The 17,618-nt window shown below is 33.0% G+C and overlaps 1 protein-coding gene across 4 annotated transcripts; it reads left to right on the top strand.

The window, feature by feature from the left end:
- Positions 1–440: 440 nt before the first annotated feature.
- On the top strand, positions 441–11,628 carry LOC100794305 (uncharacterized). 4 transcript variants are annotated; one of them, XR_005891381.1, is made up of 14 exons: positions 441–872; positions 1,068–1,169; positions 1,251–1,331; positions 4,527–4,636; positions 4,783–4,918; positions 5,555–5,653; positions 7,281–7,368; positions 7,650–8,098; positions 8,168–8,344; positions 8,475–8,672; positions 9,429–9,755; positions 10,875–11,120; positions 11,310–11,421; positions 11,512–11,549. XR_005891381.1 is itself a non-coding variant. In XM_041015332.1 (13 exons), exons 1-12 carry the CDS (start codon positions 615–617, stop codon positions 11,400–11,402), a joined length of 2,118 nt encoding a protein of 705 aa, XP_040871266.1. In that variant the 5' UTR covers positions 441–614; the 3' UTR covers positions 11,403–11,421; positions 11,512–11,628. The 4 variants fall into 4 exon arrangements, 2 of the variants coding, with proteins under 2 accessions (XP_040871266.1, XP_003525773.1); XR_001388335.3 differs by lacking the exon at positions 11,512–11,549 and having other exon boundaries at positions 11,310–11,476; XM_041015332.1 differs by lacking the exon at positions 10,875–11,120 and having other exon boundaries at positions 11,512–11,628.
- Positions 11,629–17,618: the final 5,990 nt, after the last annotated feature.

Genomic DNA, 17,618 nt, shown 5'->3' with positions numbered 1-17,618 from the left:
ATGGCCTGCTGCATGGCCTATGCCCCTGACGCCTAGCTCTGAGGCCTACGTGGTGGAAACTCGCCAGACGGTTCCCCTTGCTGTGGCATGTCGCCACTTCGAATGGCGAATTGAAGCTTGCATGTGCATATCGTCACTGTGAATGACGAGTCTTTCACTAGCAGCAAACCCGCCAATCCCACTGGCAGTTTGTTTGCACCATGCATGTATTTTACGTCCAAAAGAGCCCCCTTAGATAAATTGTTTTAAAAGCACCCCATCTAAGAAAAAGATTTTTAAAAATACCCCAAATAAGGAAATTTGCCTACTAAATTCACATGGAAAACAATGTATGTTTGATTCGAAAAAATGATCTGACATAGTAGATGGAAGACCCATGTGGTCTGAGAAAAAAAAAAAGAGTTTAGAAGAGACAGGTGGCAAGCAGCTATAAAGCTGAGAACTGCAGTCCATACTTACCTCACGCATCGCCTCCTTTCTTGCCCAGATAGAACGAACCCAACCCACAAATCAAATCAATCTCATTTATTCCAATTTCCAAACTACCCTTCTTCCACACCACACTCCACTCAGATTTCTTAATATTCTCACAAAATTATTCTCTCCCTCCCGTAATGGAGTCCACGCCGGTGAATTGGGAAGCCCTCGACGCTCTGCTCATCGATTTCGCCAAATCGGAAAACCTAATCGAGGACTCCTCCGCGCTCTCTCCGTCGTCGCCGTCGTCATCTTCGTATCACTCCCGCCTCGTCATCCGTCAGATCAGACGCGCCGTCGAGACCGGAGCCATTGACGCCGCCGTCGCTCTCCTCCGCCTCCACGCTCCCTCCATCCTCACTGACCTCAAGATTCTCTTCCGCTTGCGCAAACAGGTCCCTCTCTCTATCCAATTTATTTTCTCACTTTTTTTCTGTTACAACTAAAAAGTCTCACATCGCATAGGAATTGAGGCAAAGGTAATTTAAGGTCAAAATTGCGAGCCAAAGCGACAATACCTCGGATGCAGTATTAGGTCGGAACAATTACTGTGATTATTGTTCTGATTTTTTTTTTAAATTGTTTTGCAGAAATTTATTGAGCTTCTACGGAAGGGGACTGCGGAGGATCGAGACTCAGCTATCGAGTGTCTGAGGACGGCTCTCGCTCCTTGCGCGCTCGATGCTTATCCGGTATCTGAATTTGTGAATTCAAATTGGCTTTTGTTTGTTGTTTTTTCTTTTCCGGTTCTGACGGTTGGTTTTGTATTTAAGGAAGCATACGAGGAATTCAAGCATGTTCTGCTCGCATTTATATATGACAAGGATGACAAAACTTCTCCCGTGGCGAATGAGGTATCGGTTTTGATTCTGCTTTAGCTAGCTCTTGGCGCTGTTTTTTGTGGCTAGTTTTTGTCGAGAAGATAGTGTTGAATGAGATGCTCGTTGATGTGTTAAGCAAAACACGTTGATTAGCCCTTATTGCACTCCGTGGTATAAATGGTTGAGTTACCCGTTAAGTATGTTGATTCTACTTATAAATGTTCAATTAAATGCAATTATTTTAGCTGACAAATCCTTCCGTTGATTAACTCTGTAACAGTGAGTTTAATAATTCAATTATACTAAATCTGGATCGTATCTATCATAAAAAATATTCTTCAGTTTTTTAAGCATGCTAATGCTATGTTGCTAACCCATTAGGGTCTGCCTAGGTCTTAGGTTTAAACCATATTGTTACCATTGTACACACCCACAAAAAAAAAACACAACAATTGAATCGGATTCATTGGAAAAAACATGGTTTGCTTGTCATCCATGCATTCCATGCTAAGCAGGTCTTAGAATACTGGGAGGCGACAATGACACCACACAATTATTGGCTTGCAATGCTAGGAGTGGATCTGCAGTTCAAATTTGAATGTCAGAAGGAGGAAATGAAATAACTATAGAGAAGTTATGAGTGAAGTGGATGGATGTGCTTTATAGTCTTCCATGTAGTCATTGCAAAGCTGCAGAACCCTTTTGTGACCCATGACTACAACTCAAGAGGGAGAGAATGACTGTATACAGATCACCCCCTTTTATCGTTTCTTGCATAGTGCATTATAGTGACTGCAACTCAAGGAGAGATTGTGAGAGAATGACTCACAACCAAAATAGTGTCTGAAATCATGGCAATAATATGCTATAATGGTGCAATGCCCACGGCAAGCAACCCCCCTTGGTTACCCCTGTGCCGGTGCCATTTTGGGGTAAATGTAAAAAGTAGATTCCATCCCCTTTTCAAACTTCAATTTCCCCCTCTCTGTTTCAAAACATGGTCATTCTATCTGAACTCTGAAGTCCAGCCACTATTATCGCCAAACACCTTCTGTTCTCAAGCAGTCTTCTGGGAACTTCAACCCTTTTCCAGTCACTAGAACATTCTTTTCTGTCTCTGGCTACATTTTGTTTCTGGCTCCAGCCACCTTGTTTGTTTTCTTAACTTTTGATGTTAGTTACTTGTAAGTTTTACTTAAGATCTATTACTTCTTATTGTTAATTATGAAAATGTCATAAACTCAGTAATGTTCTTTTCAAAAAAAATTGGTCATGTATATGTATATACTAGAAACTATTTTTTACAATTGTGAGTTATCTGTGTTTTGGATTTCAACAAGTTTTATGTTGACTGCTGAGGCCATAACACAATCCTTCTCCTTTATCCATGCTTGGGATCTAGATGGAGTCAATAGAAATTATTTATATGGATATAAAATTTTAGAATAGGTGCCATAGTCTATCAAGTTTTTGTGGTTGGCTGCTACACACCACTGTACGAGATTTATAACTATGGTTCCTAGGTGAATATGTATGACATAGGTCTTACAGCAGAGAAGCAAAGTACTGCACAGAGAAGCAAAATATTCAATTTTTTTTCTTTATTTAGCATATTTGTGAAAATAAATCTATCAAGGGTCTGTCTAGATTTAGTATAGAATATTGATGGACAATTAAGATCAACTCCCGGTAGTGCATTAATGGTGTCTTGATGTAAGAATCTAAAATGACATATTGATGAAAGAATATATGGGACATTAGTTAAAGTTTAGGGATTAATTGGCACAACTTTAGACTTGAGAGTTGAGACAAAAGGCCTAGTGCTACTTTCCCTTCATATAGATAGTAAAATTTCATTTAAAAGAAATGAAAATGTTGCATACAAAAGGTATAGGCTTAATTACTTCTTTTACTTTTAAAATTGTAATTCTATTTTGACGTTATTCTAGTGTAAAAATACCAAATTATTAAACTTAAAAAATACTTTGAGAGATTTGATAAAGGGAATGAAAATAATCAAGCTATATACATACTAAACAAGTTGAACTCAAGCTTCATATATTTAAGCAAGTCATACACAAGCTTTAAATTTGACTCTATTAAACGAATGAACCAAGCTTGAGTGGTGTGTTTTTTTTTCCACAAGCCAAGCTTGAGCTTTAAGGACCAACTTGGTTCAACTTGTTTTACACCCCTATTCTACACCCTTCTTTGTTCAAAAAATAAACATACGCATCTTACTTTTTGTACTGTTCCTTCACCATTTCTCTTTGTAAATACCAAGGTGTAATATTCCAAAAATAGAGCATTATATGTAATAGGAATTTACCTTGGGGGATGTCAATACCCTTACATTTTTTCAAAAAAATAATGAATTATGTGCTCCACCCCAGACATGGTGTTCTGGGTAGGTATCTATTTGTGGCTTTTGCAAGTAAATAAATGTTGCAATGGTTTTCTATGGAAAGCTTAAACCATTAAGTATGCAAAATGTTCTCTCAGTAGTGGTGTTGCAAATGGACCATAGGCTAATAAAATTGTCATGCCTGGAATAAATCCTTAAGTTTTTCTAATGTGTAAACATGAACACATGTTAAGAAGTTATAAATATACTATGCTACATAAATACTTCTAATTGCTTAAAAAATAAACATAGAATGACTTTTATGTTTGATATATTAGATGTTTTATTTTTCAATAACTTTGTATTTTTGTCTTCTTAACATGTGCCCTTGGACACACTTTTGAAAAACCATTAATCATTTATCTATTTTGTACGATAATTAGTAGAAGTCTGACTTTCGTGGTAAGGTATGTTATGTTATGTCCTTAACTTACTGTTAATGGTAGAAAGTAGAAACACTTGTTGGATGGTTTTTATTTGATATTTAGGGCACCATTATAGGTGTCAGAGAGGCATCTTCACCTGGTAGCTTCTTGGCAACTGTTTTCTAAGGATATGTCCATTCTCTTGCAAAAACTCATTTTTTCTTGGGAAAATAATATTGTAGAAGACAGAACATGTTATCTCCCATCAGTTTTTCATTTTTAAAAGTTTTTCTGATGGACTGATTTTCATTTGATAATAATGATGGAAATTGTATTGACCCTTTTTTGAATTCTGTTATTGAGGTTTGTGTTTGATGTTATACTTTTGTTCGTAATTTTCTATGAATAATGAATTTGTTAAGCTCATGATCATGCTTGCTTAATGCTTATCTTATGCAGTGGTCAGAACAGAGGAGGCTTGACTTGGCCGGATTTATGTCCTCTATGTTAAGGGCTCATTTAAATGCCTATGACCCAATTTTTTCAATGGCTCTGAGATATTTAATAAGGTTATCTATCAGCTTCTTCTCATTCAGTTTGTAGTAATTGGTCAAACTATGCTGTTTTTATTGCAATGCATTATGCAATTTATTGGAAATTCTTTTGCCAAATTTGACATTTTTTTATTCTTTTGTATTTCATGTCTTTTTTACAGCATACACAGGGTATATTGTTTACGTCAAGGTATTACATCACCCATCTCTGATCTGACTGAAAGATTGCTCCTTGAAGAGCGTGACCCTTCTGCAACACCACAAGACATTTTATATGAAGTACCACCTTTTGATGAGGTGAGATATCTATGTTGATAATTCTAGAAATCCTTGTGAAAGTTGTTAGAAACTGAATCAGTTAAATGAAAGAAAATGGTATGTATCACTCAAGTTATTATGATACGATATCAGTGCCATATGAGCACCACTACACCAGTACATGGTTTTACTGGGGAAATGCTGAACAGAAATTAAGTTAAAAAATAAAGAAAGGCTGTAGTCATTCAAAAGGCCTTGATCTTGTGCTCTGAATCTCTTAGATTTTTTCATACCCTGTTCTCTGTCTTTTTCTTACCTTGTTCTCTCATTTCATTTCCATTACCCAATTTTGCACTTGATCTACACTTCCATCTGCCACATAAGCAGGTTGTTACTATGAAACCAACAACGTACTGATCACACACCTTTCAGGCATGCTCTTGTGGGTCTTAATCCTCTGCTATTATTCCTTCTCCACTGTTGTATATCTTATGGAAGGGTGTGTTATCAGAAGTCAAGTGTATGTTAATGGTGAATGTTATATTCTGTGAGAAGAAATTGATGAATCTGCATTCACATATTTGTATAAATGACACATCTTCCTTCCATTTTTTATTTTTATTTGTATATGCATCACTTTTCTGCTGAAGCTATATGTTTTACTCTGCAATCCAGGTTGACATACAGGCTCTTGCACATGCTGTAGAGCTTACCAGACAAGGGGCGATCGATAGCTTGAGATTCACTAAGGGCGATGTGGTCCTGGCATTTCAGGTTACATATAATCTACAAAATTCATCTGCTTTTGCTTCAATTTAAATATTAGCAATGAATTGCTCCTGTTATATGTAAATTACTTTTAGGATTACTTTTTTAGATATAATCTGGTCAAGTGTAGATTACCGTGGGTTTTTTTTTTTTCATCTTTTGATAATAAAAGACTTTAAAATCTCAATTTCTAGCTTATTATCTTTTAACTCTACTTTGAGTATTCCTTTCTTCAGGTTAACAAATTTTCTTGCACTATTACCCAAAAACCAATCCACTGTTGACTTACTATTACATAACATATTCAACTAACATAGACATATTAAATCACATATTAATGATGAATAACTAAAAAACATAACTCTTGGAACTTTAGATGCATGAGTTCTGCTAAAATTTGTTATAATAGAATAATATTAAAATTTATAATAAATATTCTATTATTAAATTTATTATATATTAAATTTAATGAATATTCTGCTATTAAATCTATTATATATTAATTAAATATTTGTATTTGAAAATTTATAATAGATTATGATAAAAAGATATTTAACAGTCATTGAAATAAAAAATTATTACATCAATTAATTATTTTAATTTGATGCCATACAAATATCACATCAATTGTTAAAAGTTAAACCACAGATTCTCAAAACAAAAAAAAGTTAACACATGGGCCAAAGTTAAAACACGGTGCAACTGAAACCAAAAGTAGTTAAAGTTAAAAATAAAATAAAAAATTCTTTCAGGACTAGGGTTGTGAATGGTCATCTCTCTTCTCTGACCCAAGATGCAAGCGCAGCCATGAACGGAAGTTAAAGGAGCAATGAAGTTAGAGGGTTGTGAATCATATCACAAATCAGCCAATACTAACTACCGTGGTTCTAACTTCTGCTCTGCTGATGGCTGCACGTTTGCATCTAGCGGGACAGAGAAAAGAAATGACCGGATTCACAACCCTAATGGGCCTAACCCTAAAAGGCAGTGTATTGTATTTTTTTTTTTACTTCAGCAACTTGTGTTTTAGTTACAAGACAGACCGTGTTTTGACTATTGACTTTGGACCATCAGTTTTAAACTTTAACTATTGACTTTGGACCTTCAGCAACTTTGGCCTAACCTTTAACTAGTATCAAATAAAAAATATTTTAATTACTGAAAAATAAAATATATTTAATTGATATGATAATTGCTTTTATTTCAATTACTGCTTGTTATCTTTTTATTATAAAACTCAGTGAAATCTGTTATAGTTTTTCAAATACAAATATTTAACAAATATATAATAAATTTAGTAGCAGAATCTTTATTATAATTTGTAATATATAATAATTTTAATAGCTGAATATTTAAGATAAATTTTAATATTATTCTATTATAACAAATTTTAACTGACCTTATGCATCTCATGCTTATAGTTATTTTTTTAGTTATTGATTATAAATATATATGCTTTAATATGTCTTTGTTAGTTTACATATGCTATGTTTTATTATTGATTGTGAATCTTGCAATTCACCTACCTTGATTTCAATCTTTCATTATTAACTTTTGGCTGTATTGATGACGTATTTTTATTTTTCTCCAATCATGCCTTCATAGCTTTATTATTGTGTTCTTTTTGTCGCAGAATGAATTATGCCGGATGAGGTTGGATGTTCCACTTCTCGATCAGCTTGTTAGAGAGTATTGTGTTTATAGAGGCATTGTTGACTCTGGTATGACATCTTTGTTGAATCCTTGTTCTTTGTGTGTGTGATATCTGTAGGAATACTTGCACGCTACTTCTTTTATTTTTCATGGCGGCATTTTCTCACATCATTAATCTTCATTGGATTTTTAGTATCACCAAAACTTTTAAATTCAAATTTAAAGTTGGTTGTTTCATCAATCCACTGTAATCTAATAATATGGCATTGTTCAGTATTGAGTTCTATTCTATGTTACAATATATCTTATCCTATTGTGATTGTTTCTTGTCAATATATGATGAACTTAGCATCTGGGAAGCAACCTATCCCAGAACCTGTGAAAATCAACCAACAAGACCCTGGGTATTGCTCATCAAGGGATTGTTCTCTCGAGCTAGATTGTAATGCCAGCAAGCATTCTGATGGTGAAACTTCTGTTACCAATGCTCAGATGGATGGTTCCCCTGAAAATAACTCTGATGTGACAAGCATGAGACGAATTGATTTTGAAGTGCGATATGCTTCTGAACTTGCAAGCATTCATGAAGACTGTAGTACCAGTGGATCACAGCAACATGAAGATGCAAGTGTTTTGCAACGATGCAGATTGTCTGGGAATGGAGAAAGGAGCAAGCGCAAGCGGTGGAGAGGACGATATGATGGCAATAGTTACATGTCCGATGCTTCTTTGGAAGAGAACAGCAAACAAGAGCATAGCATTGGTACTGTTGTTTCAACTATATTGAAGGAGAAACAGGTATCTGTTTGATAATTTTGATGGTAATCTGTCTAGGAGATTAATTATTGACAAAATATTGTTTTGCAGGGCTCTGAAAAGCTTTCTGTACATGATATTAATAATGTGGAAGATAGATATGAGATTCTGTTGGGAATGAAGGAATTAGCTAGCAAAGGAATGGCTGCTGAAGCAGTTGAGGAAGTCAATGCTATCGATTCCAATTTCTTTGCCCAGAACTCAATTTTGCTCTTCCAACTCAAGCAGGCTAGTGGCTTCTATTTATTGATATTCTTTTCTTTATTAAATTTATAAGAGAGTGCCAGGGAATGTCATAGGGCTCTGCATAGTGTTAGGAATGTTATCTTTTAATGAGGATTCCTGGTCCTGGCTATAGGTTGAATTCCTCAAGTTGGTCAGCTCTGGTGATTATAATGCTGCTTTAAAGGTTGCTTGCACCCATTTGGGTCCTTTAGCTGCCAGTGATCCTGCTTTATTAAAGCCATTGAAGGAAACTCTTTTGGCTTTACTACGACCTAATGAAGATGCTCTTGGAAATGCATTACCTCTACATGCTCTAGCTGCTTCTCTCCAGGTGTTGTACATTTTTGCTAATCTAATATATCATCTATTATTGTCATTGCTATACTTTGTTTTCTTCATATTTTTTTGATAATGGGATTTTCTTGTTCATGGTGCTTGTCTTGAAATGTCATGATAAAATTATAGGTAAGTCTGATCCTTCATTCTATATATTATGAGTAAGGATTACAAAGAAAAAGATGGGAAGGAATTACAATAGGTGAAATGATAAGTGATTGATACATGTTGAAAGCTGTTAGAGATATGAGCTTTTTACTTGAATTTTGAATTTAGAATAAGTTTTAGATAGTGATTTTGTTATTGTTGCAGATACTATCTTTTATGTTTTGTTTCAGTTAGTTAATTTAAATTTCAAATAAATCTGATAGAAGTCTATACATATGCATTCTCATCTTATGAATTTCAATGTCTATTTTCCTTCGTTTTTAATCTCTATTTTCTCTACAAATTCCACTATTTCTATATTTTATTTTACAAAATTATTTCCAACAAAAAAAACTTTCCATAAACCAACTTAGTATTGATAGCTTAGCATCCTCAATAATATTGACTTCCTAGTAATTTACTATCATATGAGTTCTTTATGAGTTAATGTGGTTTCATGTATTATTTTGCACCTGAATGCTTTCCCATTGCTATCTATGGTGAAGGACTTTGTTGGATTATTTTCTAATTTCTTTAATACAATATGAATATTCTTACTTCGTTATCTTATTTTGAATGTGAAATGCTGTTTTATACTGAATAGGTTGCAGTTGGTCGTAGGCTTGGTGTTGAAGAACCTCAACTCATGAAAATAATGCGAGCTACTCTTTATACTCATAATGAGTGGTTTAAACTTCAAATGTGGAAAGATCGTTTTGAAGGTCTTTTGAGGCTTGATTCCTTGAAGGAAGCCAACACTCCCTTCCTTGCACCAGTCACTACATCCAAATCGTATGCTGATAGCTGCACAAATGGATCTTCTCAGGCCACAGTATCTTCAGGGACCAGGATGTCAGAAGATGGTAGTAGTCCAACTCAAGCATCTTCAAGGGATGTCATCTGTGACGAAGGTGCAATACTTAAAGTAATGGTAAGTTATGGATTCTTTCCATAAATTTTTTTCCAAAATAAAAATAAAAGTTCAGTTAGTGTCATGATGCTCTGACCTCTGAAGCTTTCCATTGGTTTTGATATCTCCCAATTGTGTCTTGCTTTGCAACTTGTAATGAACAATTTTCATTAAATATATTGGGAAAATGTTGTAGTTTTCACTTTCATGATTTTTTAATGTAAATTTGCATTTGTCAAAGCAATACATTGGTGAAGTCCTTTTGCAATTGCAGAGGCATTATGTTCAACAGCTCTACCCATAGTTATCAAACTTTCGAGTTAACTCGCTAACTCTTACGAGTTTACGAGTTCACTTGTCCTCTGCGAGTTGACTCTTGAGTAAACTCTTTTTTTAGTAGACTCTGGGTAAACTCTAAGTAAGCTCGATAAATTCTCGAGATTATCACCAATCAACGAGTTAGTAAGTTAAAAAGATTAGACTAAAATGTAAGTCATTTTAGATTGTTTTTTGTCTGTTTAGCATTCAACATACCTTCATTTACAGTGTTATTCTCAAATACAAAATTCTCACCTTTAATAATAACAAACTCTTGTTCTCTAATAACATCAAACCCTCGATGAGAATGATCTATCACTACTATAACCTCTACAAGTTATTGTCTAGTAGTGATGTATTATTACTAGACTTGGTTATTTAAATATTTTGAACTTTATGATTTACTGTTTTGTTTTATTATATTGTTGAAATGTTTAATTAATATGTTATTTATAGATATTTTGTTATTATTTTTATACAAAGTAGACTCTTACGAGTCGAGTTTATGGAACTCTCATGAGTCTGCGTAAACTCTCGAGTTTGATAACCTTGGCTCTATCATTTTCTCAATGGGTTTCTATACGGATTATTGTGTTTCTTCGGTTTTCTTAGTATCCTGTCCCATTTTATTTCAGTTTGTTTGTCTTTGACTTCATTCATAGCTATGTCATCAAATATTATTTATTTAATATGGTAGATTAAAAAAATGCACAACTATGCATTTTTGTGGTTTCTAATGTGCTGAAGTCTTCCCCAATGTGTTATGTATTGTTTTTTATACTTTAAACCTTTCATTTTACTTGTAAGTTAACTTGAATGCAGTGTTGTTAAATGGCGGCGCTATGGTGGAATGGCACTTTTTTTTTTGCCTACGCCATAGGCAATTTGTCAAGGGAGACCTGCTATGGCAGCACCATAGGCCACAATTGCGTGTTTATATGGCCTGAATTTTGGTCTTCCGACATGTTCCGCCATCGGCCATTGATAACACTGCTTGAATGTCTATTTGGTGCTAGTATCTTTATGTTTTTCCCCTTGGTTGGTACCTCCACAGTAATTCTATGATAAGTAATTTTCTTCTTGTGGCTACTAAATAATTTTAATTTTTTTAAATATTGTTTGATGTTGTTTTAGTTTTGCTCATTATCATGACTCATACTATGGGGGTGTTTCAGCTTAGAAACTCATTGTACACTCCATACAACTTATTTTGCATAATAGGGTTTCTTCTAAAGTCTCTGTTTTTGGTGAGTGCAGGAGTTTTTGGCTTTGCCTAGGGCTGATGCCATACATCTGCTTGCACAGTACAACGGAAATGCGGAGACAGTCATTCAGCAGATATTTGCGTAGGCGTTGTGCAGGAAATCGGGTTTGTTATTTAGAAGAAAGGTCAAATTATTTTTTTCAATATTATTTGATTCAAATTTGTGAATTTTTTTTATACCCCTTGTACATATAGCTGCAAAGAGGAAATCACTGCAACGTTTGAAACCCGAATTGACGGAAACTACTCTCTGTAAAGAATCTCTTAATTATTGCCTCAGTTTTAATGAGAAATTTGTAATTAATAAAATAATTATTGGCGTGATTCAATGGGAGATATTGATATTTGCGTATACTTTATTTTAGGGCGTTTTTTTTTTTTAAAAAAAAACAAGCTGAACTAAGCTGGTGTTTAATTGAACTGAACTCCACTAAAAAAAATTGATCTGTTGAAAATTGAAGAGCTTGTCTTTAGTTTACTTTTTAAAAATTGAATTGTTTATATACCGAAAAGTTTAAACCGAATTGAAGTGTAACTTGTGAGATTGAAAAAGTTTCAAAATAAGATGTCTATTCAATTCAAATAGTTTGCAGCAATTTGGTCTGAATTATTATGCAGTTCAGTTTGGTTCACTTGATAGATATCTTATGCAGTTCAGTTTGGTTCACTTGAATTATTATGCAGTTCAGTTTGGTTCACTTTTTGAATTGTTCATAGGGTTGTGCTATTCAATTCAAATAGTTCGAAGCAATTTGGTCTGCTTTTACAGTTCAATTTTACGGCTGTTTGGTTCAGTTTATCTATTTTGTTCACCCCTACTTTTTAAATGAGTTGTGCTATTCACGGATGAATGGATAATTCGTGAAGGTGAAATTATTTTGTGCTTTTGTTTTGGTGAAAAGAAATGGAAGAGAAAAAAATAGAAATAAATTTGGTCGGTTGTTTGGTTTGAATGAAAAGAAATCAAATTATTAATAAATTACCGTTTTACCCATACATTCAAAATATTTATTTTTTGTTTTTTTCTTCATATCTCCACACATAATTAAACTGAAATGTATAATCGATTATGTTAGAAAAAAAATTATGATCGTATAATCAATTTTGACTTCTAACTAAATGGATTTGTTCGTCATACACCCAATAATCAATTTTGGTCTCCAAAGTAATCACTTTGATTTGGTCACCACAACACAATCATTTATGGATTTGAGCAAAATTGATTTGTTCACCACACAAATAAAAAAACGATGATAGGGTTGAGGTAACTGATTTGGTCATGACCATAAACACAAAATAGATAGATTAGAGCTAGAAATGATCACGACTAGAGGATTACTTGTGTCAAATGACCCAATGAAAATTTCTTAGCAAATTTTTGCATGTGAGGGGGGATGTTTTTAGCTATGAGATCCACCTTTTTTAAATCACTCTTTCATATTTTGTGCTACCAAACAAGCATGATTTTTGTAGTTATTGGTTCTTCTTTCTTCTCCTATTTTTCCATGTTATTTCAAACATAACAAATAAGTGTTAAGGAAGAAAGTAATTAAATTTTTACTTCAGTGGAAACATTTTAATAGATAAATTAATGGTGAGATACTTGTAAAAACATTTTAACTCTCAAATTAACACAAAATTTTAAACAAGAGGCTAATGTTAATAAATACACATTCTATAACACAACACTATAGCTATTCATATTTGTAAGAATGAGAAAGCAGATTTAGCTCACTTAATTGAATAATGTACATGAGTTATTGTAAATTCTTTGACACCATCTTTGATTCCTATGATAAAAAAAATATTTGTAAGAATTAAGATGGGCTAGATTTGTAAGAATTATATGTTATTCTTGGAGAAGTGTGAGGTGATTTAAATGTTAGGAATAGTTAGTTATGGCCAACATGATAAAAAAGCTTAGCTTGAATTCAGGTTAGATGTTAAACCTGGTCCAAAACATATATTTTAAAGGATTTAATTTCACTAATAAAATATGCAATTCTATCATATTATTATTTTTAAATAAACAAAAACTAAGGGGATTTAGTTCAATAATTGTTATAGATATCTTGATATCAGAGTTTGATTTCTATCGATAAAAAGATGATATTTTTTTAATTGGCAGTAAAAAAAATGATATAATTAGATTAAAGAAATATTAAACATTTTCAATTTAAAAACTTTATAACGTGACATTCTTTCATTTATTAATAACAGAAAAAATCTGTATAATCATCATTGGCTCTGATTAATTTAAATACAATAACTCTCGTTACTTAAACTTTTGTTAAACAAGAAAAGATAACAAATTAAGTAAGAGTTATATTTAAAAAGACAAAAAGAAATGTTAATAAAATTAAATTATTGATCAAGGAGCTTGGTTTATCATCATGATGTCTTTTTCTTTGTATAAACAAGTAGCAGTCTCTGTTAGGTACACTTACAACCTATTCAAAAAAACGCTCTTGTGGTCCGTCTTTGGCGTCTGCCTATGCTGGTCAAACAATAACATGTTTGAGTCAGTTTTTTTTTTTTTTCCGGATTATTATATTGGTAAGAAGGATTCAAATAGAGACACAAATTACTATCATTATGTTAGTCGTTATTGATTTTGAGCCAACTTTTAAGAGTGTCTAGGAGGGGAATGACAGGTAAATATTAAAGTAATTCGGTATTGACTAAATTAAATTAACTAAGATTATCATAAGCAAAAAATATTTTTTTTCTTCTTAATAAAATAAAAATCTTTTAATTTATTTTTTTTACCAAATATAATTTTATTTCTTTAAGACCCAAATATAACTTTTAACTTTGTAGCATGAGAAAATAAAATATGTATTAACAATTTAGTTTTATATAGTTATCTAATCATAAATAACAAATAATTATATATGATGAAGTTATTAACTTTTATAATAAAAGTTAAATGATTATTTATATTGTTAGTGTATAATTTATTTTCTCTATAATAAATATGTCATATCAATAAGAATTTATAATTAAATGATAATATAAAGTTATTTTATATCACTTTACCATTAAATTTTTTAACATAACTATATTTTCAAATTCTCAAATGCAAAAACTCAACAATTTGCGTTTGGTGGTACAAAGACATATCTTTCTTCAAATCATAACAAAGTTAATACATTATTATTGTTTTTAAAATTTAAATTATAATTTATTTTATCTTATATAAGTAAATAGAAAGAATTTAATTTTTTTAGATTATAAGTATAAAGATTTTTACGCTATCAACGAATTAAAAATTACTTTAAATATCACTTTTAACAATATTACAAAAGCTAAAAAACTTTCAATTGTATATCAATTTATTAATGGAAGATAGTACAATTTTGAGTTTAATTTGGAAATTGTGGTAAAAGGATAAAGACTAAATTTGGGCAAGGAAAATAAGAGAATTTTGCATTGATTATGGTCATTGACTTGATTTACATCGTGTTTTCTCCTATGGGGAGTGCTAGCAATACTCTTTTTGATATTTTTTTTAACTCTCTCCATGATTGACTAAAATTTATTGAAAATTATCAATTTTCATGATTTTTACTTCTAAATAAAAAAATAATCATAAAATGAAAAGTAGGTTCAACAAAAAAAATGTAAAATAACTTATGCATAAGAAACATTTTATGTTTTTCTTTTCAATTCTAACAGAGACCTCCTACAAAGATTGGTCTTGAAGGAAGCCCACATGAAGAAAATGAAAGATACTCAACTCAAACATGTTCAAACCAACTTTGGACCAATTCACGTTAGTGGGACAAATTAGATTATCCGCAATCTTAATAGTAGATACTCTTGATGAGAATTCTCTCCAATTACAAGTATAATAAAACTTATATATCAATATTTAATTTTATTTTTTAAATTTTATAAAATTAATAAAATATAAGGAAGAAAAATTCAACCACTAGATCATAACTACAAAATTAATTTTGTCAAAACTGATTGCAATCAATTCAAATCTGGTACTTTCATTGGGAAAACATTGGGTTGAACGTAAATCACATTTTTTTTTCAATCCACTGGTATACTTCCTCCTTTGTTTGTAGCCTTGGAAAGCCTGAAAAAAAAAAATCTTTGGTGTCTTGCAAACGACAAACCAAATATGCTATAAGAGTGCTTTTCCTTTGTGATTGCTCTTTTTCTGCTTCTTTTCTTTATTCCCACTGTACTAAAAAAAATGTTAAGTCTAGTTTTAGCCAACTTTTTTTTTAACTTTACGATGATATTAACATTAAACATGTCTATTTGAAAGCTTTTATATAAAGAATGATCTAAACTTTTCAATGAGCCAAATTTTGTGCATACGAACATCAATCAAAACCTATGACATTGAAAAATAACAAGAAAAAAGCAATAGAATACTACTATAAAGTAAATAAGAAAAAACATCTTTATCATTATCATTATTATTAATTTGGCATCACTGAGCGTTTATTTAACAACACAATAGAAACTTCATTATTTTCTCCCTTACTCACATTTATTCCCCTTATTAACTCCCTAGCCATGTCTGCTTGCTCCTTCCAATCCATTGTTGCCAACACAATGATTATCACAATGACACAATGACACACTATCTGAGTTGACAATAAGCCCAACAAGGCCAAATCAAACACAACCCATCAAAAAATCAACAAGTAAACCCACAACATAAAATGAGACCAAGTTTATGTTAGCGCCTAAAATAGGCCTAGCACTCCCACTTAGCACCCCAAAAATTATGGTATGAAGACAATTCCCAATCTCACAAAGGCCCACTACAGGCAATGTTGTTACAATAATGATGAGAATCCTAAAACTGCCCAAATACAAGGACCTATGACGAGGAGTAAGACCAAACAGTCAATGGATGCCCTCCAACAAATGGTAGCAGACATACTTAGCAAGGCCCAAGTGGAGAAGGACGAAGCCCCCGAGTAGAGAAGGATGAAGGCCCAAGTGGAGAAGGATGAAGGCCCAGAGGCAGAGACACTACCAAGACTATTAATTGTTGCTGAAGGCCCAGATTAATTTGAAGGCCCATACCAAATATGTTCTATTTTTATTAATAATTTTTATTTATTGTAATTTTGGCCCAAACTGTTTAGAAGACCCATGTCTATTTTTATCTTTTTGTTCAGATACACTATAAGTATTGGTTTTTGTTTTCAATAAAAAAAACTTTTGGCATTTGATAAAATTTGGTGAGAGCTTCTCTCTAGGTTCCTTGTTGAACCAATCCTAGACTTATCAAGGTAATCCTTGTGGCGTCTACCCTGACTTATCTTCCTTCACCGAAAGTGGCATCTACCCTGACTTATCTTCCTTCATTGGAAGTGGTGTCATCCAAATCTCCGTAGCCTGTATCAAGCGATCTGCTCCTAGTCAGGATCATATCATCAAAAGCAATCCTCAAGAGACCGAGGAGATTAAGATGCCAGTGCAAGACCTCATGCAAAAGGGGTGGGTGCAAGAAAGCTTGAGTCCGTGTGCCGTCCCAGTTATTCTAGTGCCAAAGAAAGATGGAACTTGGAGGATGTGCACAGACTGCAGGGCCATCAACAACATCACGGTAAAGTATAGACATCCTATTCCTAGGCTAGACGATATGTTGGATGAATTGCATGGAGCTTGTGTTTTCTCTAAGATTGACTTGAAAAGTGGGTACCATCAAATTAGGATTAGAGAGGGGGATGAATGGAAAACAACTTTCAAAACTAAGTATGGGTTGTATGAATGGCTGGTTATGCCCTTTGGGTTGACCAATGCCCCTAGCACTTTCATGAGATTAATGAACCATGTGTTAAGGGAATTTCTAGGAAAATTTGTTGTGGTTTATTTTGATGATATCTTGATTTACAGAAAATTCCATGATGAACATCTTGTGCATCTGAGACAAGTTTTAGAGGCCCTTAGGCGTGAAAGCTTGTATGCTAACATGGATAAATGTGTGTTCTGTATGGACCGTGTAGTTTTCCTTGGTTTTGTTGTTAGTTCACAGGGAGTACAGGTTGATCAAGGAAAGGTGAAAGCCATTCAAGAATGGCCAACCCCCAAAACTGTTGGTGAGGTAAGAAGCTTTCATGGTTTGACAAGTTTCTATAGGAGATTTGTTAGGGATTTTAGTACTGTGGCAACACCTCTTACTGAGATTTCCAAGAAAAATGTAGCATTTAAATGGGGGGGAAAACAAGAACATGCATTCATTGCACTTAAGGAAAAATTGATGCATGCACCAATTCTTGCATTACCTAATTTTGACAAATCCTTTGAAATTGAGTGTGATGCATCTG

The sequence above is a fragment of the Glycine max genome, chromosome 5, assembly GCF_000004515.6.
Source record: "Glycine max cultivar Williams 82 chromosome 5, Glycine_max_v4.0, whole genome shotgun sequence".
NCBI lineage: Eukaryota > Viridiplantae > Streptophyta > Magnoliopsida > Fabales > Fabaceae > Glycine > Glycine max.
The sequence above is the reverse complement of the archived record's forward strand: the minus strand, read 5'-3'. Positions and strand labels throughout refer to the sequence as shown.